The sequence below is a fragment of the Schistocerca piceifrons genome, chromosome 1 (genome assembly GCF_021461385.2).
Source record: "Schistocerca piceifrons isolate TAMUIC-IGC-003096 chromosome 1, iqSchPice1.1, whole genome shotgun sequence".
Classification (NCBI taxonomy): Eukaryota; Metazoa; Arthropoda; class Insecta; order Orthoptera; family Acrididae; genus Schistocerca; species Schistocerca piceifrons.
Genome location: NC_060138.1, coordinates 341680851 through 341703539, shown reverse-complemented (window position 1 = coordinate 341703539; position 22689 = coordinate 341680851). Strand labels below are relative to the sequence as shown.

The following is a 22689-nucleotide window of genomic DNA, read 5'->3' as shown; positions in this document are numbered from 1 at the left end:
TTGAGGACCATATCAAAAGTAAAACCAGGAATTCACGCAAACCCCTATTCATTAGACACAATATTCTCACAGTATATGCCATGTATATACTAGAAACTATAATGCTAGTGAAAGAAGACACTAACATCACAAAAAGAAACATGGGTATTCACAGCTATGAAACAAGGCATAGAAAAGATTTTCATATGGTTAACAGAAGATTAACAGCAGAAAGCCCCTATGTCAAAGGAGCTGCTTTTAATAACTTGTTACCAAATGAAGTTACGATATTGACAGTGGATACTTTTAAAATGCGAGTCAAGCAGTGGCTTATCCAAAAATGCCCTTATAACTTGAATTTATCATGAATTACAATGTAATAAGAAATAATGTAAACTAAAAAAATTGTAATTGTAAAAACTTTCTACACAGTTGAAAATGCACATGCATGTAAAATTACACGTTACGAGCAATAAACTGAATTGAATCGAATAAATCATGGTTGCAGACTACTAGCATGAATTCTTTGTAGAAGAATGGAAAAACTAATAGAAGCCAACCTCGGAGATAAGTTTGAATTCTGGAGAAATGTAGCAACATGCAAGGCAATACTGGCCCTATGACTTATCTTAGAAGGTAGGTTAAAGAAAGGCAAACCTACGTTTGTAGCATTTGTAGACTTAGAGAAAGCTTTTGACAATGTTGATTGCAATACCCTCTTTGAAATTATGAAGGTAGCAACATACAACACAGGGAGCAAAAGGCTATTTACAACTTGTACAGCAATCAGACGACAGTCATAAGAGTTGAAGGGCGTGAAAGGGAAGCTGTGGTTGAGAAGGGAGTGGGAGAGGGTTATAGCCTATCCCAAATGTTATTGAGTCTGTACACTGAGCAAGCAGTAAAGCAAACCAAAGAAAAATTTAGATTAGGAATTAAAGCTCAGGGAGAAGAAATAAGAACTTTGGGGTTTGCCAATGACTTTGTAATTTTGTCAGAGACAGCAAACAACTTTGAAGAGCAGTTGAATGGAACGGACAGCATCTTGAAAGGAGGATATAAGATGAACACTAACATAAGATGAATTAAATCATGTGGCGCTAAGGGAATTAAATTAGGAACCGCGACACTTAAAGTAACAGATACGTTTTGCTATTTGGGCAGAAAAAAAACTTATAATGGCTGAAGTAGAGAGGATATAAAATGTAAGCTGGTAACAGCAAGAAAAGAATTTGTGAAGAAGAGAAATTTGTTGACATTGAATATACACTCCTGGAAATGGAAAAAAGAACACATTGACACCGGTGTGTCAGACCCACCATACTTGCTCCGGACACTGCGAGAGGGCTGTACAAGCAATGATCACATGCACGGCACAGCGGACACACCAGGAACCGCGGTGTTGGCCGTCGAATGGCGCTAGCTGTGCAGCATTTGTGCACCGCCGCCGTCAGTGTCAGCCAGTTTGCCGTGGCATACGGAGCTCCATCGCAGTCTTTAACACTGGTAGCATGCCGCGACAGTGTGGACGTGAACCGTATGTGCAGTTGATGGACTTTGAGCGAGGGCGTATAGTGGGCATGCGGGAGGCCGGGTGGACGTACCGCCGAATTGCTCAACACGTGCGGCGTTAGGTCTCCACAGTACATCGATGTCGTCGCCAGTGGTCGGCGGAAGGTGCACGTGCCCGTCGACCTGCGACCGGACCGCAGCGACACACGGATGCACACCAAGACCGTAGGATCCTACGCAGTGCCGTAGGGGACCGCACCGCCACTTCCCAGCAAATTAGGGACACTGTTGCTCCTGGGGTATCGGCGAGGACCATTCGCAACCGTCTCCCTGAAGCTGGGCTACGGTCCCGCACACCGTTAGGCCGTCTTCCGCTCATGCCCCAACATCGTGCAGCCCGCCTCCAGTGGTGTCGCGACAGGCGTGAATGGAGGGACGAATGGAGACGTGTCGTCTTCAGCAATGAGAGTCGCTTCTGCCTTGGTGTCAATGATGGTCGTATGCGTGTTTGGCGCCGTGCAGGTGAGTGCCACAATCAGGACTGCATACGACCGAGGCACACAGGGCCAACACCCGGCATCATGGTGTGGGGAGCGATCTCCTACACTGGCCGTACACCACTGGTGATCGTCGAGGGGACACTGAATAGTGCACGGTACATCCAAACCGTCATCGAACCCATCGTTCTACCATTCCTAGACCGGCAAGGGAACTTGCTGTTCCAACAGGACAATGCACGTCCGCATGTATCCCGTGCCACCCAACGTGCTCTAGAAGGTGTAAGTCAACTACCCTGGCCAGTAAGATCTCCGGATCTGTCCCCCATTGAGCATGTTTGGGACTGGATGAAGCGTCGTCTCACGCGGTCTGCACGTTCAGCACGAACGCTGGTCCAACTGAGGCGCCAGGTGGAAATGGCATGGCAAGCCGTTCCACAGGACTACATCCAGCATCTCTACGATCGTCTCCATGGGAGAATAGCAGCCTGCATTGCTGCGAAAGGTGGATATACACTGTACTAGTGCCGACATTGTGCATGCTCTGTTGCCTGTGTCTATGTGCCTGTGGTTCTGTCAGTGTGATCATGTGATGTATCTGACCCCAGGAATGTGTCAATAAAGTTTCCCCTTCCTGGGACAATGAATTCACGGTGTTCTTATTTCAATTTCCAGGAGTGTAGATTTGATTGTTAGGAAATCTTTTCTGAAAGTACTTATCTGGAGTGCAGCCATATATGGAGGTGAAATATAGATAAGAAACAGTTTAGACAAAAAGAGAATAGAAGCTTTCAAAATGTGGTGCTACAGAAGAATGTTGAAGATTAGTTGGATAGATCATGTAACTAATGAAGAGGTAATGAATAGAAATGGGGAGACAAGAAATGTGCGGCACAACTTGACCAAAAGAAGGGATTGGTTGATAGGACACATTCTGAGACATCAATGGATCACCAATTTAGCACTGGGGGCAAGACAATGAAATGAATATAGTAAGCAGACTCAAAAGGACATAAGTTGCAGTAGTTACTTGGAGAGGAAGAGGCTCACACAGGATAGAGTAGTATGGAGAGCTGCATCAAACCAGTCTTAGGACTGAAAACCCAACCACGACGATGACGACGACTTGACTTGGTGCCAACCTGCCGTCTGCACCTGCTGTCACTGGAATCCTGCCGGAGGAGGGGGAGGGGAGGAGGGGGGGGGCAGCGGGTCATGTTCTGTGCATGGTAATCTTCACCTGCCTCCATGGTAGATGTGAGACGACGACTTGACTTGGTGCCAACCTGCCGTCTGCACCTGCTGTCACTGGAATCCTGCCGGAGGAGGGGGAGGGGAGGAGGGGGGGGGCAGCGGGTCATGTTCTGTGCATGGTAATCTTCACCTGCCTCCATGGTAGATGTGAGAGGGGCCTGAGTTGCCTGCTGGGGCCGTTCCACAGTGGAATGCCGTCGCAGCTGGACTAGGAGAGCATTGCTGATATCAATGCTGCAGCCTCCTGTCAAGCCGCCAGATGTTGCTTAGCCCAACATCAGCAATGTAGGATGCCTATGTAAGCATATCTTCACCAGGCCAGAAGCCTGCCATCTGTTAGCCGGCGCTGGCCATAGTCACTGAAGTGGGGCACATCTACCTCACATTGTTAGTGATGTGATGTGTATTTGAGGTTGAATAAAACATTTCTCTTGACCACCAGTGTGTCAGTGGACTCACCAGTCTGTCACTCCACCACTCACATTTCCAAGTGCTGACCGTACCCTACAGAGTGGGATCTTCGAGCCTGTCACCACACCATTTGGTGACAGCAGAGGGAGCAGACAATGCCAACAACCATCATCCATAAATGAAGAAGTTGACTCTACTGCTGCAGGGATGCAGATGGAGTGATACATGGTGGGAGTCTTCCTCCCTCGCCCCCCCCCCCCCCCCCCCCCAATACCACCCTTTTCATTGTGAGTGTCATGGTAAGTCAGTGGATTTTATGAACGCAGGCCATATTTTTAGGAGGTGTAAGATAAATGTTAGTTTTCATCTGGTTAATATGGTCAATATGAGTGTCACAGGCAAGAGGCATGGGTCACTGTCTAGCAGTATACAAGTGTTAACCGTGAGTAGCAGTTCAGGACATGAAGCTGAGTTCAGTCATCATTTCAATGTGTAGTACTAATTACAAGCAGCCACTCAGGTGACAGTAGTTAAGTTATACCTAGAAGTGACATGACAGAGTTACAGTTAAGTGCTCTCATAATCCGGTTTTGTTTTGTGGAGAGCAAGGAATATGGCTCAGTATTTAATGAAGTAACATTCAGTGTTGGGATTGTGGCATGTTTAGTTTTATCTTTTCTTTTATGTTTTGCATAACTGATAAGAGGTAATCATCTCATGGTCAGTTCCACAGGGAGCAGGGCTTTCAGTACCACAGAGTGCTACCAAATAGGAGGTACTGAGAATTTTAAAGAGACAAATCAGATAAGGTGCGATCTGACAATGCAAAGCAGTCTAAGATATTAGAAGCGCCTGATGCCGAGGAGAAGGAAATAGCTTATCAAAAATCTCCGGAAAATGGAGAGAAGTTGCGCAGAGTGTACAATAACCAGCTGATTAAAAACGGCAAGCAGCTGACGTACGCAGTGAGCTTTTTACAGCACAGTGACGACTGATGTAGATGACAAATATGAAGTGGGTGAAGGGTACAGTGTGAGCATGAAAGTAAACATTCTGACTGAATATCATGACAAAGTTAACCTTCGGCAACAGAAAGCTGTTGCCAGTGTAGAGCTGTCGCAAAGATTGTCTGTTGTACAAGATAAACCAGTTAAACCATGGACAAATACACTAAGGCACGATTTGCATGATATAGTGCCACTAGGCATCAGGAAGTTGTTTCGGATGAGCAGAAGTACCAGAAAACCAAGCATTTCAAGGGAAATTTAGTCTGTAATAAGTACTACAGGGGAGGAGTAAATGGGACAACTTGTCAATGTATTTTGAATGGTAGTGCTGTTTGTGGTTTTCTTATGATGATACTGTTGGGGGTATATTTGCTGGGAAGCCAAAGGGTGAATCTGTTGCAAGGACAAAGTTTTGAAAGTTGTTCCTAAACAAACAATTAAAAAACCACCAGATAGACAAATGGGGCGCCAATTGTAATGGTTTAATAGAGCCAGCCTGTGTACTGTCAAAGGTGACATGTTAAGGATAATTTATTAAGAAAGAAATAGTGTCATCTTTACTGAAGAAATCTTCATCAGCAGTATACACATAAGTGTCATTTTTAGTTTTTAAGTCTGGAATGTTTGTGCATGGGCATGGCAAGAGACCTATCATTGAAATATGTTTTGTAGTATTTGAGATAATGAACACAGCAGGGGGCTCTTGAGAGATTAAGCAGTATAAGGAGACATTCCAAGGTAACAACAGCTATAGTAAGCTTATGAGAAATAATGTAGTATTGATATCAGTTAAAAATGAATTTGTTAGCACATAAGGAATTTGGGAAACAGCTATGTAATTTACTGATGTAAATGTATACGCTTTAAAATTGTTACTGTAGTATAATATTGAGAGTGTGCAATTTTTTATAATACATCAAGGGTGGAGGCAGTCCTCAACAAGTACCGAACGGCAGAGTATTCCCTATGGAGAGAGGAATTGTAGTGTTGCTACCCAGTGTGTAGTGAAATTTGTTAGGAGAGGGCCGCTGATGTCAAGGTTACAGCCTACTGTCAAGCCACCAGCCATTGCTGATGTCAGCAACACAGGGTGTCGATGCATGCATCTCTTCTCCATAGCAGGAGCCAGCCACCTGCGAGCCAATGCCAGCCAGTGTCACCAGTGTGTGACGTGTCTGCCTCTCATTGTTAATGATATGATACATATTTGAAGTTAAACAAAATATTTCCCTTTGCCACCTGTGTGTAACTGGACACACCAGCCTACCACTCCACCACACCCCCTATCGAGTGCACTCCACTCTGCATGGAAATAAACAACAAAAATTACTCTGTTCGCATTTTCTGTGAATTTGCAAAGGCCTTTGATTGTGTAGATCATAAAATTCTGCTATGGAAATGAAAATGTTATGGTATTAAAGGGCTTCCTCCTATGGATGGAGCCATATCTTAGCAATAGAAAAAAAGTGTGTCACATTAGCAAATAATATGATAGGAATAAGATTAAATTAAGAGTGGGGGAAACATTAACTACGGCATGCTGAAAGGTTCAGCGTTTGGACCGCTGCTGTTCTTGCTCTTGATAAATGATTTATTGGGGAAATCTGAGGTCTCTTCAGATACTGTAATGTTTGCTGCTGATAAGTATATTGATAAAAGGCTCAAGCACTTCCATTTCAGACAAAGCCAGGACAATAACGAAACATGCTTACTACTTGTTCACAATCAGCAACTAAAACCTTAATATTGCAAAAAAACTAATACTGTGCAGTTCCAAACAAATAAAAATGACTTCCAGGTACTAGTAGTAGAGATCAGTGTGTTTATACTCGATAAGGCTTCAAACGTCATGTTCCTGGGTATCCAGATGGATAACAAACTGAGGTGGCACCAGCATGTGAACAAGTTAATGAAAAAGCTCAGTTTTTGTCTACTGGGCACTTAGAAATGTCTCTCACTATGTCAAACTGGAGGACGACTTGTTAACATACTTTGCATACTTTCACTCAGTTCTATCCTTGGCATAATAATCTAGGGCACTGCAGCTAAGGTGGAAAGTGTTCCTTCTACAGAAGTGGCAAATAAGAATATTTTGTAAACTTGATAACCAAACATGTTGGCGCAAGCTTTCTGAGGGATCTAGGAATTCTTACATGTACACATCAATACAAATACTGCCTAATGATATTTGTGGTTAAAAACAAGAGTGAATTGAAGATAAATTCACAACCACAAAAGTAAAAGTGGAAATAATGTCCATGTAGACTTTACGTCCCTCTCTAGGGTTCAGAATGGAGTTTTATATTCTGGGGCAAAAGTCTACAACACACTACCAGTGCATGTTATGCAGGAAAGAATATCCTCAAATGTTTAAAAATAAAGTAAAAGAATACTTCATTATCAAACAATGGAAATTTCAAGTAGGAATATCAACAATATAGGAAAGACAGATTGTTACTTAGACCCTACCATAAATAAGACACATCAAGTTGCAGACAGACACAATTAAAAGACACTCACATATAGCTTCCAGCCACAGCCTTTGTCAGTAAAAGAGTAAAAAACACACACACACACACACACACACACACACACACAAACAAACAAGCACACCTCATGCACACACGACCACCAACTCCAGTATCTTTGGCTGGAATGCAACATAATGTGGGATGGAAACAGCAATCTGGATGGCGTGGGGGGTGGGGTGGTGGAAGGGATAGTAGTGTATGGGTGGGGAGAGAGAGAAATGCTGCGTGGTGGAGTATGCAGAGACTAGACTGTGAACTGGTGTAGCATCAGGAGGTTGTGGGGCAGGGATGTGAGGAAAAAAGGAGAGGAGTGGGTAAAGACATGTGGATGTGTTGGCAGAGCACTGCAAATAAACAGGGTAGGAGAAGAGAATGAGGAGGAGATGATAGGACAGAGGGGGTAGAAACTGTTGGGTGGAGGGTGTTTGGACAGTATGCTACCGAAGGCTGAGGCCGGGATAATTAAGGGAGCAGAGAATGTGCTGTAAGGATAACTCCCATCTGTGCAGTTCAGAAAAGCTGGTGGTGGAGGGAAGGAACCAGATGACTCTGATAATGAAGCATCCATTAAATCAAGTGTGTTATGCACAGCTGCATGTTGTGCCACAAGGTTGTCTACTTTGCTCTTGGCCACAGTTTGGCGGTGGCCATTCTTGCTGGTGGACAGCTAGTTGGTATTCATACCAATATAAAAAGCTGTGAATGATTAGAACAGAGTTGGTAAATGACATGGCTACGTTCACAGGTGGCCCAGCCCTGATGGGTTAGGATAAACCTGGGACAGGACTGAGAAAGGAAGTGCTGTGTGGGTGGATCGGGCAGGTTTGGACCTGGGTCTTCCACAGGGATATGATCCTTGTGGCAAGGGGTTGGGATTGGGAATGGCATAGGGATGGACTGGGCTGTTGTGGAGATTGGGTGGGCAATGGGACACCACTTTAGGAGGAGTGACTAATGAAGTCACTCCTCCTTCAACTTATAAGATTACATGGATCCAAGAATGCGAATTCTATATAACTCTAATATTTGTATTAGAAAGGTCCTGCAAATTCCACATAACTCTAATATTTGTATTAGAAAGATCCTAATTTTCCCATTAGTGATCCATGTAAGATTAAATAAATGCTTTGTTTGAAATATTAGATGTTGCAGTTGCTGAACACGTGTTTAAGGAGACAAACAGCAAAGGTCATCAGTCTCCTATTCACCTCCTAGACAGAAACAATGTGTCCAATCTGTCTGAGTATAGATTAAATTCTGTGAGCAAGGGCAAGAAAGCATTCCAAATATTTGCAAAGCATACATCTGAGTGATATTCACATAGTGGGATGTGGGAACTGCCTAAAAACCACATTCAGGCTGGCTGGTACACCAACCCATCATTGTTAATCCACCGGCTGGATTTGTCAGTGGCCAGAGTACACTACCATTCTGGAAGCAGTCGTGTTAACACACGCAGCTATCCAGGCAGGTGAAATGGTAGGTAATAACAGGAGATGAGTAGTACTGGAGGAGGAGCAGTGGTTTTGCCCAAAGTAGCTGTTTTTCTCCTTAGTGGAAAAAATATGTAAAATAAGGGAGAGGCAATGACTTACCTGTAGAGGATTAGTGTGCACACAGAAATGACAAATTTTGAGCTCTTTCTTTTTTTTTTCTAGTGAGAGTTTTTCTCCTTGCACACTTACATAAAGCAGTCTACACAAAATAATCAATTTGATGAGATTAGCACTAGTCATAATTTGATGTTACTGTACTTTGCAGAAGTGACTATCAGTGGTTGCAACTGCCTGTTAACGTGTGACTCAGCTGGTTTCACATGCAAAGAGCTCTACTTCCTTATGAGATTTATGGAAAAGATGCATGCAGAATGAATGAATGAATGAATGAATGAATGATTCCAGGGTCATTCTACAATGATATAGAATTTGTCAGCTTAATAAAGGAAAGAAACATAAGACAAACACACAGACATGCGAATAAATACAGATGTATTTAATGAAGAGAGGACAACAGTCAGCTGTGGCTTTGCTAAAGGAATCATCATTACATTTGCCTCAGCTGATTTAGGAAAACCACAGAAAATCTAAATCAGTTTAGGAAAACCACAGAAAACCTAAATCACATCACGAAAGGATCCCTAGGGCTTTTATGGCACATGGGAAAAATATAGTGGAATCTTTAATGTTCCATTCATAATCCTCATGATTATTCAATAGTCATCACTGATGAATGCCTTTAACTGTTACACCACACACACACACACACACACACACACACACACACACCGCATTTGCAATGACACAATTTAAAATAATATTCTCAAGAAAACTTTACCTTTCAAATTTTCCAAGCATGTCACTTACATAGTCTTGTAAAGTGATTACATTGATACCATACCGCCACAATATTTTAAGTGTGTTAATGAAGTTCCAAGTGTTTGCTTCACGAAAAAGAAATTTGTTACCATCATAGAGACCAAAAGTTGATTCATGTGTTTTTCTTCGTCCCAAACCTATAAAACATACCACATGTTATTCAGCAGATAAAGTGCTCTGTGCACACTTTTTATAGATGTACATCAGATAAAGCTTTCTGCCATATGTGTTCTAGTTATTTTACAACTTACAAAGACACATAACATCATCGTTCGAGACTTAAAAGTACAAAAATTATAATAATAAAAAAATGCAGTGTCAAAATTTATTACCACTATCAGAAATGTTTTACTGCAGCAGCTTCCTTTATATCAAAAGGAGGTCAAACTGTAACTGCCACCTAGTACAGAGAGGTTTCATGGCAAGTACATCTGTATTAATAAGTAGGTAAATATCTGTATAGTCATTTTATATTTTTATGATTTTATGCATAGAAAGGTTGAAAATGAGGAGAGCAGAACTAGGAGGAGAGAGCTTAATTGCATCTTAGAGAGGATTAAAAGAAACAACCAAAGATGATCCCAATATCCAGTCTAGAAGCTCCTGGATGCAGCACTCAGCAACCATTAGATAGTCTTGGTTGTTCACTTTGTAGGGAATAAATATGGATGCGCTGCCAACTGTCCCACACTGCAGACAGCACAGTGAGTCAAGTCTGCTTCTTTTTTTGACCAAATGTATTAGATTGGTTCATAAGTTTGTAGTGTTTTTGTTTCACATGTTGCTTTGGCTTTATTTATTGTTTGTCATTTTTTATTTTTAGTTCACTGGTGCTCTTTGAGTGTACATATTGTCGTTTTGTCATTTGGGGAGAATAAGTGAAGCTGTGGATGCTAGAAAATGGAGTACCAATTGGAGAAATTCTTTTGTTGGAATCAATAGAAGGGCGACAGCAGTGAAGGCAGCCAGAAAAAAATTTGCGTTGTGTATGGGGATAATGCCACTGGACAGAGCACAGCAAGAAAATGGGTTCCTTGTTTTAAGGATAATCATTCTGACATGAGTGACTCTCCACATTCAGGAAGACCTTTGGGTTTCACAAAGATCGTTTAAACACATTAATCCACAATGATCCACCTCAGTGTACTCAAGAACTGGCAAAATGTGATGAACTGTGATCATTCCACCATCATGAGACATTTGCATGCAACGGGGAAGATTCAAAGATTGAGTGGTTGGGTACCACATGCTCTAAGCCAAAATCACAAAAATCAGCGGGTGGCGATACATGCATCTCTGCTTGCTCATCATCAAGTGGCTCATGAATAACATCAATCATTCCTATATTGTATTGTTACTGGTGAGAAATGGTGTCTTTATGCTAACATAAGGAAAAGAAAGGAATGGTTGAGCCCAAACAAAGCAGCAACTCTCCGTACAAAGACCTGTGCGGATCCACTAAAGATAATGTTAGGTAACAGTGTGGTGTACTATAAATTGCTTCCCCAAGGTGTATCCATCACTGCTGATATTTATTATTGACAACGGAGGCACCTTGCAGATGTAATCTGAGAACAGTGACCAGGACAACTGTGTGTAGTGATGTTAATCCATGATAATACTTGTTTGCATTCTACTAGACTGCCGAAAAATGCTATACAGGAGTTGGGTTGGGAAGATATTCCACACATCCCTTATTCACCTCATCTTGGATGCTTTCACCTTTCCTGCTTTCTATTGGACAACCTTCAAGGAACTTCCTTCCTGGATGAAAATTTGCTCTGAACATGGGTCAACATGTTCTTCACCTCAAAACGATGTGATTTCATAGTAGCAGAATCAAAAAGTTACCCCAGCATTGGTGGACTGTTGTAAATAGTAAAGGAGAATATACTACTAATGACTAAGGTCTCTGTTATGTGTATCTGTATGCTTATTACATTTATGGGAAAACACTTCAAACTTATTCAGCAAGCTACATTATGAGCCATGATAGACAGACAGCTAAATAACAATACCGATATGATGTCCCTCCTAATATGGTATTATTGTGCAAACTGGTCATGCATTAAGATTTTTACTGAGATTTAGCAAGCAAACAGGCCTGGGCTGAGACCAATGTGAAAATATATCTGCCAATATTTACTACTGTTTCTACTCTTTGGGGCCTGGCAGACTTGTGCACCGTTTCTGAGGACCTGCTGATGAGTGATTGTTGCTAGGACATTGGTATTTCAGCCAGGTGAAAGAATATTACAAGTAGTGGACTGAGAACACTCAGGCGGTCACTTCAAGGAAGTATGAAGGGCAGTCAGAGCCCAGTTGCTACTGACAATACTGAAACGTGCAGTAGCATCATTGGATTGACTAAAACAATGCATTACACCAAATTAATAGCAAGCTCTCAGAACAAAATTAAAACTATATGGTCAATTTTGAAAGTGTACAAGGGCAGAATGCTGAATGTTCGATATTACACCTCTCATGTGGGAGACTGAAACTGTTAGGGACCCACAGAGATGACAAAAATTCATTATTAAATATTTTGCACAACAGCCACAAAATTGCACCAAAATTTTATATGTACAGATAAGTAAGCAGAACCCTTAAGCTGATGCTCTAAGACATACCACATGCTGCTACAAGGAACAATCAAAGATGAAATTGAATCAATTACTAAATCACCAAAGAGTAAAGGCTCCCATGAGTATAGTGAAATATCACGTAAGGTTATGAGAATTGACGCACCATGTATTAATTGTGTGCACAGCCATCTGAGCAATGTGTCAGATGTGGCCAATTTCCTGACAGACAAATTTTCATTAGTGACACATCTTTGTAAAAAGGGAAAAAGTGAGAATGCAGACAGTTACCACTCAATTCCTTTGTTATCGGTGTTTTTAAATTTTTTTGACAAAGCAGTGTATAAGAGAGTAAAGGCACATCTCAGTACACATAATCTGTTGTCAGATTTACAGTATGACTGAAAGAAAGGAGTATCCACATGAAATGAAATTTATTGTTTTGTATGCGAGACAAATAGGGAAAACAATTTGAATCTATGAAAGTGGAAGGTTCTGTTCTGGGTCAACTGCTTTTAAAATTTCAATGAATCAAAGACATCAGCTGTGTACGGGACATTGATAGAAATCAACAGGGAGAGCTGACAAAATGTGTGGCCGAACAGGATTCGAACCCAGGATCTCCGGCTTACTAGGCAGGCATTCAAACCCATACGGAATGACAACACAGGAACTGGTGCGACTGCGCAGAATTATCCCAAGCACACTCTCCAGCAGATTCACATTTGCAACTTATTCCACACACTACAAAAGTAGTGCTCCCTACCTGAGTATAGGTGTGCATCCACACAGAAATGATATTTGGCTTGTGATCACTGTAATTATATGTGTGTGGTGTCTGTTCTTTTGGACAGACACCACGGTGGATTGTGACAGCTGTGAAGAATGGAATTCCAATGAATTACAAACATTAGCTGATTGATAGAAATCAATGGGGAGAGTTGAAACAATGCGTGCCTGACCGGAATTCGAACCCGAGATCTCCTGCTTAGCTGATGTTTGTAATTCACTGAAATTTGATTCTTCACGACTGTCACAATCCTCCATGGTGTCTGTTCTTTTGGACATGTCCAAAAGAACAGACACCATACACACATCAGTTGCTTTCCTTGGTATAAGTGTAACAATGATCTGCCACTAAAAATGATAGCTGTCACAAAAATCTCTCTTTACAGATTACCAGTGATTTTGTTTGATCTTTGCAGATGACAAGTGTTTCTGTGAAAGGCATGGAATGGAATGAAAATGAACAAGCAAGTTGGTTAATAGATAAAATCAACACATGACTTTTAGAGGACAGATTAAAGTGTAACTGCAAAAAAATTAAAACACATAAAGTTTCTGAAACTGAACTTCTGTAAAAGCAAACATCAGTGAAGTTGGTCATTTTGAACTTTTAGGACTGAGAGCTCTCTTGAAAGAATTAGCTTTCTTGGAAGTATTATGTTCAAGATATTGTGCAGAAACTGAATTCTGCTACCTTCACTACTAGACCAAGGTTAAGTGTTTCGAACACTGAAATGCAAACACTTGTTTACTGTTACTCTACTATCTCTCATGTCATCACATAATGGGGCAAACATGTGCACTACAGAACAAATTTCTTAGACCAGAAAATGATTGTATTAGAATACAATGAATACTATATTGAAAAATGATTTGCACTGGGATACCAAATTGTATAGATAGGTGTTCGCCATTCAACGGGCTTCCAGCAGAACTAAGAAAAAATAATAGTGCCAAGTCTTCAAATCTAACATGAAAGGTTTTTTGTGGTACATTCTTTTTATTTTATACAAGAGTTCCTCACAATAGCTGAGAACCTTTTTCTGTGATTTGTTATTTTTCATATACTCTCATGTTTGTTCTTTAATTAATTATTTTCTTTCTTCTGTTCATAAATTTTTCAATCACTGTTTAAACTACACACTGACTTATTCCATGACAAAACAGCTCTGCTCCCATAGTCCCACAAAATCTGATGAATAAATAAAATGGGTGCATGATACCTGAAATTATCAAGGTCATATGTTAGTAGAGTTTACGACATCAATAAGTTTGTCCATAACCCATTTCTACAGAAGATAACAAACAGAAAATGGACTTTTCAAGCGGAAAAAATTAAATTGATTAAATTTTTTCAAACAAAGAAAATTTTCACCATGTGATGGGTTTAAAAGGTGTTAAATTGCAAGGAACCACAGACTCATAATGCACAGATAAAAATAGATATAAAAGTAGAAAGAAAATCTCACAAGGCATGAAGTCAGAAACATAGAATCACAAGAATTTATTTAAAACAGATAGATGTACCAAATTAAACTAAGCAACAAGTTCAACATCTCAGAAAATGAACAATCCACAGACGTAGCTGAAAGAGGAAATCACTTAGCAAAAATAATCATGCACACAGCAAAAGATGTTATTGGTACAAAAACATCAAAAGTAAAGAAAGTATAAAATGGAACAAAGCACCTCTTAGAGAGAAGGCATGTTTTAAGCAAATGACAGTATAAATACAGTAGGTCCACGATAAAAGTATTCCTACATGGTAAGCATTATACTGTAAATTTACTGTTTCCCTGCTCATCCAGTGACTTAAGAAAAGGTTAAAAAAAGCTTTAGTTGTTTCTTGAAAATGATATGATGCAAGTGTCTTTCCACCACTCTCTAAATTATTCAAGTAAGGTATGTCATATTTTGTGAATGAAAGTGAAGAAGATCGATGAAATCATTCTTGAACAATTCTAAATAAGTCTAATAGTGAATATTAAACATATACATAGATGGGCAGAACAAATGGTCACAGGTTTGTTTGATCCATGGGAGAGTGTCAAGGAAATGCTGCAAAACACGTACTAGCAGACACCTGAAGAATACACAATCCATTTTGCAAAAACTTACTTAGAAAGTTTTGAGAACAAGTATTACATTAGGCATCTAGGAATATATCACAGCCTCCTGTACGTGGACGTGTGTGCCAGCTGGAACAAGATCCCTACTAAAATCTCTGGTCCCTTAGGCTCCATTGCACTCTAGTAGTTAGCATCACTGGCTACTAAAACACAGGTTAGGTAGGTTGGTTGGTTTAAAAGGTGGGGAAGGGACCAAACTGCTTGGCCATCAGTCCCTTGTTCCTGTTAAAACAATCATACAGGGATAAGAAGAAAACAAAAGAGACATAGAGCACAATACCAAAAGGACAGAAATATGACAAGAACTAAGGAAAGGCAACAAACACTACAAAGAACAAAAGAGGACAACAAAACTGCAGAGAGAAGCAAGAAAGAGGTAGAAGAGATTAAAACAAGAAAGCAGATTAACATGGCTGCCTGACCATGAAAATAAAAAGAAGAAGCCAGCCACTCTGCAACACATTAAAACCTCCACCCAAAAAGCACTAGGGTGGAGGACACAGAGGGATGAAGGACATGTGCAAAAACTTAGATCAAATGATAAAACCCACCCTCACAAATAAAATGTAAAACTAAAGCTGCTGTTCAGGCATTGTTTCCCAACACCGAAGGTAGGGTGCAGCGAAAGTTAAAAGTCAGCCCCAGAGTGGCTAAAAGTGGGCAGTCCAGCAAGAGGTGGACGACCTGTCATTTGTGAGCCACAGTGACACTGAGGTGGGTCCTCACAACGGAGGAGGTAACCATGTGTTAGCCATGTATGGTAAATGTGGAGCCGACAAAGGACAACTGATTCCATGTGAGAAGCCTGCAAGGAAGAGATCCACAAATCCACAGTCTCCTTAACGACACACAGTTTATTCTGCCTACTGTTATGCTGTCCAGAAGAAGCTTCGGTCGAGACGTACACCATGGAGGTGTAAGTGAAAGGACCTCAAGCAGAGGTGGTAAAGGGAAGGACTCCAGTTCAGACAGAAGGGATCGCACATGAACTGCAATTGTTAGCACTAACCTGGGCTGCCAATGCGGGAGATGAACTGCCACGGGTGGGAAAAGGAGACAGTAATTTGGATTCTCTGGAGAACTACGAATATGTGCAACATAACTGGCGAGCAGTTGTGTGTGTCGGATCTGCAATGGAGGGACTCCTGCCTCCACCAGAACATTGGACATTAGACTCGTTCTAAAAGCTCCCATTGCTAGGTGAACGCCACAGTGGTGCACTGGGTCGAGTACACACAACACTGAGGGCGCCACTGAAGCATAAAGCACACTCCAATAGTCAAGGCAGGATTGAGCAAGGGCTCTGTAGAACTGCAGCAGTGTAAAGAGATCTGCACCCCAGTTGGTGTTGCTCAGGCAGCGGAGGGCACTGACATGCTGCCAGTACTTCCGCTTAAGCTGATGAAGGTGAAGTAGCCAAGTCAATCGGGTGTCGAAAACCAGTCCTAAGAATCAATATGTCTCCACTACAGTGAATGGATCATCATTACGGTAAAGTTATGGTTCCGGATGAACAGTATGATGCCGACAGAAGTGCATGACACACAACTTCGCAGCTGCAAACCGGAAGCCGTGGGCTAGAGCCCATGACTGCGCCTTGTGAATGGCTCCCTGTAGGCGCCGTTCAGCAACACCAGTACTGGAAAAGCAATATGAAATGCAGAAGTCATCCACATACAGAGAAGGTGAGACTGACGGCCCTACAGGTGCTGCTAGACCATTAATAGCCACTAAAAATAGACACACTCAATACAGAGCCCTGCGGAATGCCATTCTCCTGAATACGGGAGAAACTATAGAAGGCACCAACTTGGACACGGAAAGTACGGAATGACACGAAATTTTGGATGAAAACCGGGAGTGGGCCCCGGAGACCCCACTCATACAATGTGGCAAGGATACGATGTCGCCAAGTCGTGTTGTATGTTTTACACAAGTCAAAAAAGACAGCAACCAGGTATTGGCATTTGGAAAGGGCTGTTCGGATGGCAGACTTGAGGGAAACTAGAGTATCAGTGGTAGAGAGACCCTGGCGGAAGCTGCCCTGAGATGGAGTCAGTGGGCCATATGACTCCAGGACCCAATCCAACCGCTGACACACCATTCATTCCTGCAGCTTACAAAGAACGTTGGTGAGGCTGAGGGGCCAATAGCTATCCACATCAAGCAGGTTTTTACTGGGTTTGAGCACCAGAATGATGGTGCTCTCCCACCATTGCGATGGAAATACACCATTGCACCAGATCTGGTTTAAGATGGCAAGGATAGATCGCTTGTAGTCAGATGAGAGATGTTTAATCATCTGACTGTGGACCTGATCGAGCCCAGGCGCTGTGTCGGGGCAATGTGCAAGAGCACTGAGGGGCTCCCATTCTGTAAATGGGGCGTTGTAGAGTTCACTGTGGCATGTAGTGAACGAGAAGGCTTTCCTTTCCATCCACCGTTTGATGGTGCGAAAGGCTGGGGGGTAGTTCTCCGACACAGAGGCTCGAGCATAGTGCTCAGCGAAGTGCTTGGCAATCACATTTTTGTCGGTAGAAAACACACGACTGATGTTCACGCCAGGGCCACTTGTTGGCATATGGTACCCGAAAAGATGTCTGATCTTCGTTCAGACTAAGGGAGGTGATGTATGGCACCCAATAGTCAACATGTATCTCTCCCAACACTCCAGTTTCCATCGTTTTATAAGCTGGCAAACACAGGCACGGAGCTGCTTAAAGGCTATTAGGTGCTCTAGGGCAGGGTGCCGCTGTAGAGCTCGCCGACACTCTTTAATAGCCTCAGCGACATCCGGCGACCACCGAGGGACTGTCTTTCACCTGGGGCACCCTACAGAATGAGGAATCGCATTTTCCACCACAGAATCGATCGCTTAGTGGCCTGCTCAACCACAACATTGATGGCACCATGTTGGGGAGATTCAACGGTGTCAGCAGAGGTTAAGGCTACCCAGTCTGCCTTGTTTAAGGCCCATCTGGGTAGGCATCCATGGGCATGATGCCGGAGGAGTGGTCACTGCCACACAGGTTGTCCGGTGGATAGATGGGATAAGGCCAGGACTGCAAACCGAGAGATCAATGGCTGAATATGTGCCATGTGCCACACTGAAATGTGTGGGGGCACCTGTATTTGAGAGGTGGAGGCCGAGTTGTGACAGTAAATTTTCGACATCTCTATCTCAGCCAGTAAGCACAGTGCCACCCTGAAAAGGGGTTATAGGCATTAAAATCTCCCAAAAGTTGGAAAGGTTTAGGGAGTTGCTCAATCAGTGCAGCCAATACATTCAGTGGTACTGCACCATTTGCAGAGAGTTACTTCCTGTGTTGTCCGTACCCTGACAGCCACAGCTTCAAGAGGAGTTTGAAGGAGCTCAGGTTCACTACATACCGAGTTCAGGACATAGATGCAAACTCCACCTGACGCTCTATTATATTCGCTACAATTCTTGTAATATCCCCTGTAGCCAAGAAGGGCAGGGGTCTGCATTGCTGGGAACCAGGTTTCCTGGGGGGCAAAGCAGAAAGCAGGTGTAAAGCTTAGCAGTTGCCATAGCTCAGCCACATGGTGGAAAAAACTGCTGCAATTCCACTGGAGGATGACGTGATCGTGAGACTGGGAAGGCATGAAACACTCAATGACGCAGTCTATGCCTCAGGGTCACCTGCTGCCACCAGATGAGTACCTGGGTCTGAGCGCCCAGTGAGATCTATGTCATCAGCGGAGGCCAGAATCTCCACTTCATCCTCAGATGCAGAGCTTGTAGGTGGTGGTGGTGTGGGTGCCACCGCAGTGCCTTGGTTCTTGGGGGTCTTTTTCTTTTTTGGTTTCTCTCGCTACTCCTTAGGTTTGTTCGGCAGGGATGGCTTCAGTGATTCAGTGTCAGGGAATGAGAAGGATCAAGAAGCCCTGACCTGTGGTCACTTCAACCACTGGCAGGTGTCAGCTTTGCCGCTGGTAGGAACCTGGGAGGGAGTGACCCAAGGGACCACTTCCTAGTGAGAGGAACCAAAGAAGACATTCGCTTCTCTGTCTGAAAAGTGGGGACTGAAGTCCCCGATGTTTGGAGGGGGAGGGTTGTTCCTGAAGTAGATGGTGCAGGAGCAACAGGAAGGGAAGTGTTCCCCACCATAAAGCTGGCAGGTGGAATCTGATGACTCTGAGAGCCAACTGTACGCGGCGGAACGGAAGATGGTAGAACCTTTGTCGTATCGGTAGCATAGGTTTAAGTCATATGCATAGGATGTAGCCCCTTATATTTTCTCTTAGTCTTGGTGGAGGTCAGTTGGTCCAGGGTCTTGTATTTCATTATTTTCCTTTCTTTCTGGAGAATCCTGCAGTATGGCGAGCAAGGCGAATTGTACTCTCTGCAGCTGACACAGGCGGGAGGTGGGGCACGTGGAGTATTGGATATATGGCTTCACATCACGGCGGTAGACCATCACCCTGACCTTCTCGGGTAATGTGTCACCCTCGAAGGCCAAGATGAAGGCACCGGTGGCAACCTGATTATACCTCGGACCCTGGTGGATGCACCGGACGAAATGAACACCTCGCTGCTTTAAATTGGCACACAACTTCATCATCACACTGCAAAAGCAGTTTCCTCTGAAATATGAAACCCTGGACCGTATTTAAGTTCTTATGGGGCATGATGGAAACAGAAACATCCCCCAGCTTGTCACAGGCGAGTAGTGCCCTTGACTGGGCAGAGGATGCTGTTTTGATCAAGACTGACCCGATCACATTTTGGACAATCCCTCCACCTCCACAAACTTGTTCTCTAAATGCTCAACAAAAAACTGAGGTTTCAGAAGCACGAAAGATTCCCATCAGCTCTTCAACATACAAGGTACTGGGGCAAATAAGATGCGCTGCCATCCTTAACCTGGCATTCCTCCCATGGTGTGGTCAGGGAGATGAATGATTTGGGGTCGTATTTCTGTGCACTGAATTGACCCCATAAGTGACTGCTGGTGTTTGTCCAGCACAAGAGATGATGTACAGAGCTTCGTCACATGTCACCACCCTGATGCCACCCACTAAGACCAGGGGTCTTCCCCACAGGTGGCACCCAGCAGCAGCAAAGGCCACCTGCCAGGATGGCCATTGCCGGGAGTCCTGACGATCCCGGGGGATGGGCATCTACTCCTTGGCATACGTCAGGAGCAACCAAGCAGGCATCAGCAGAGCGATCCCTTGGGGTCAGGGGGGCTACAACCAACAGGGTACATGGCAGCCCCACCACAACGGACTGGATACCATTCTGGATATCAGGTGCAAACGAGCTAAGAAGTCCATTATAGTCATCAGCGCAGAAAGCGACACGGCACATTGGACGAAGGAAAACACACCCAGGAGGTTGAGCTCGCCCAACACCTGGAGAATGGGCGGAAATGCAGATCCATGGTGACAAAGGACACAAGAGGTCTCAGCACATGGTGGACACGATCCACCATGTTAGGCGCCCTTTCCCAATTGGCTCGCTCTTCGATAAAATTTTGAAAAATGGAGGTCAAACCTAACAGGGGACCACCACATAAAGGCCGAAACGCGTGAGACTCCTTTTAGTCACCTCTTACGACAGGCCAGCAATACCTCGCGCCTATTCTAACCCCTGGACTTGCAGGAGGGGAAACAAAGGTAACAGAGTGAGACAAAGTGTGTGTGTGTGTGTGTGTGAGCTTTTCCAAGTAATCTGTCCTTTTGTATACACTGATGTTTACTTCAAATATGTGACTAGGTTAGTTTCTGATTTTTACCTCGATGCTCTCATTTCTTTTGGTTTGATGTGTTTTGAAGGCTTCTGTGAATAGAATTATTTTAAACAAGCAGTCACACGATCTAAAAAGCCCTGACATGGTTTCCACATAACAATAAACAAAACTTTTAACTGCCACTGTGCCATTTAGGAGAATTATACAGATTTCAATTCTGTGATAAGTTTAACAAAACATATCTTAGACTGTCATAGAGTCACTAAAGTCTCTGGGCCAGGGCTTTCATTTTGCTCAAATACAGAGGTTTCTGGTCACCTCTAACAACAGTGATGCACAGTGCATATCTGCTTGAATCACCATAAGAGGGGTTGGTTCTCTAACAGTTGTCAGAAGGAAACATATATTATGTCCAAGGCCAGGTAATGTGTTTGATCAATGTAATTTGTATCTCTTGATATGTGGGATGGATGTAGTATACTATTTTTCCCTTGCCCTGCTTCTCTTGTATAGAGCACATACAAGGGTTGGCCAAAATACAGAATTGCCGAAAACACATTACCATGCTTAATATGGTGTAGGACACCTGATTGCATTCAAAACCGCTTCCAGTCATCTTGGAATGGATAAATACAGGTCCTGTACATTTTTCAAGGGAATCTTATACCATTCTTCCTGGAGAATAGTGGCAAATTCAGGTAATGAAAGTGAATATGGATAGCAATCCTACACCTTCCCTCTACAGTAGATCAAAAAGGTTCAATAACATTGACATCTGGTGATTGTGGTGGTCAGGGGAGATGTGACAATACAACCTCAAGCTCAGAAAACCAGTACTGGATGACGCAAGCTGTATGAACAGTGGCCCTATCTTTACACAGCATCACCACTGAGGAACAAATATTGTATCGTGTGGTGGACCTGATCAGCCAAAATGGTCACATAATCATTGGTGTTAATGCAACCTTACAGAGTACTCATGGGGGCCATGGAATACCATGATATGGTTGCCCAAATCATCACCAAACTGCCACCATCTTTCACTCTTGGATTGCAAACTTGACCTGAAGTTGGCAACAGTGTGAAACAAGACTCGTACAACCAAATGACTTTCTTCCATTGCTCCACAGACCAGGTTTTATGGCTTCAGTGCCACATTTACCTAATATGGTCATTCCCATCACTGTTGAGTAGTTCCGGAATTCCAGTTTGCTCTGGAATTCCCTGTTTATGGAGCTTCCTTCATGTTTTTTAGATGCTGACAGCATTCATGTGTGTGATATTGCAGTGACTTCTGCAGCTGTCCTCCTCACATTTTTCATTACAGTCCTCTTCAATGACCACCCGTCACAATCAGCCAATGCACACTTCCGTCCACATTGTGATTTAGCAGATGATGCTTTTCTGCTTTCCCTGTATGTGGTATAAATCTTCGATATAGAGTCTTCTGAAACACCACATACTTCGGCTTCCTTGGTTACAGAAGCACTCACCATATGAGTGCCTACAAGTTACCCGAATTCGAGAACACTTAGTACCAACATAATGCACTTGCAACTCTTCACTGAATACTGTTCTGACCGTGACTAACACTTGCAATTTACCAAGAACATTGCACAGGTGATGTTCATGGCCAAATACTACAGCACAAACTGCAGGATTACTGGCACCTGCATTTATGTTCAAGAACATGTTTCTTGCAATGTTTCTATATTTTAATCCAACTCCTGTAGATCTGCCACTAACACACCACTTACAGTTACATGAGTGGACATTTGGCAGGAAAATCATATCTATAGAAGAAGCAGTGTCTGAGGGAGGGATGTGTATTCTAATTACATTGAGTTTCACAGGTAAATTACACACTGTACTTTGCCCAAAACATCAACATATGACTGCCAACTCCTGT

At 43.0% G+C, this 22689-nt stretch overlaps 1 protein-coding gene across 1 annotated transcript in view; it reads right to left on the bottom strand.

The window, feature by feature from the left end:
- LOC124783015 (prenylcysteine oxidase-like) overlaps window positions 1–22689 on the bottom strand; it is an 85219-nt gene that overhangs the window by 43252 nt on the left and 19278 nt on the right. Inside the window, exon 3 of the mRNA XM_047253990.1 lies at window positions 9526–9703. Coding sequence (XP_047109946.1) covers window positions 9526–9703 — 178 coding nt within the window. The remainder of the gene's footprint in view (window positions 1–9525; window positions 9704–22689) is intronic.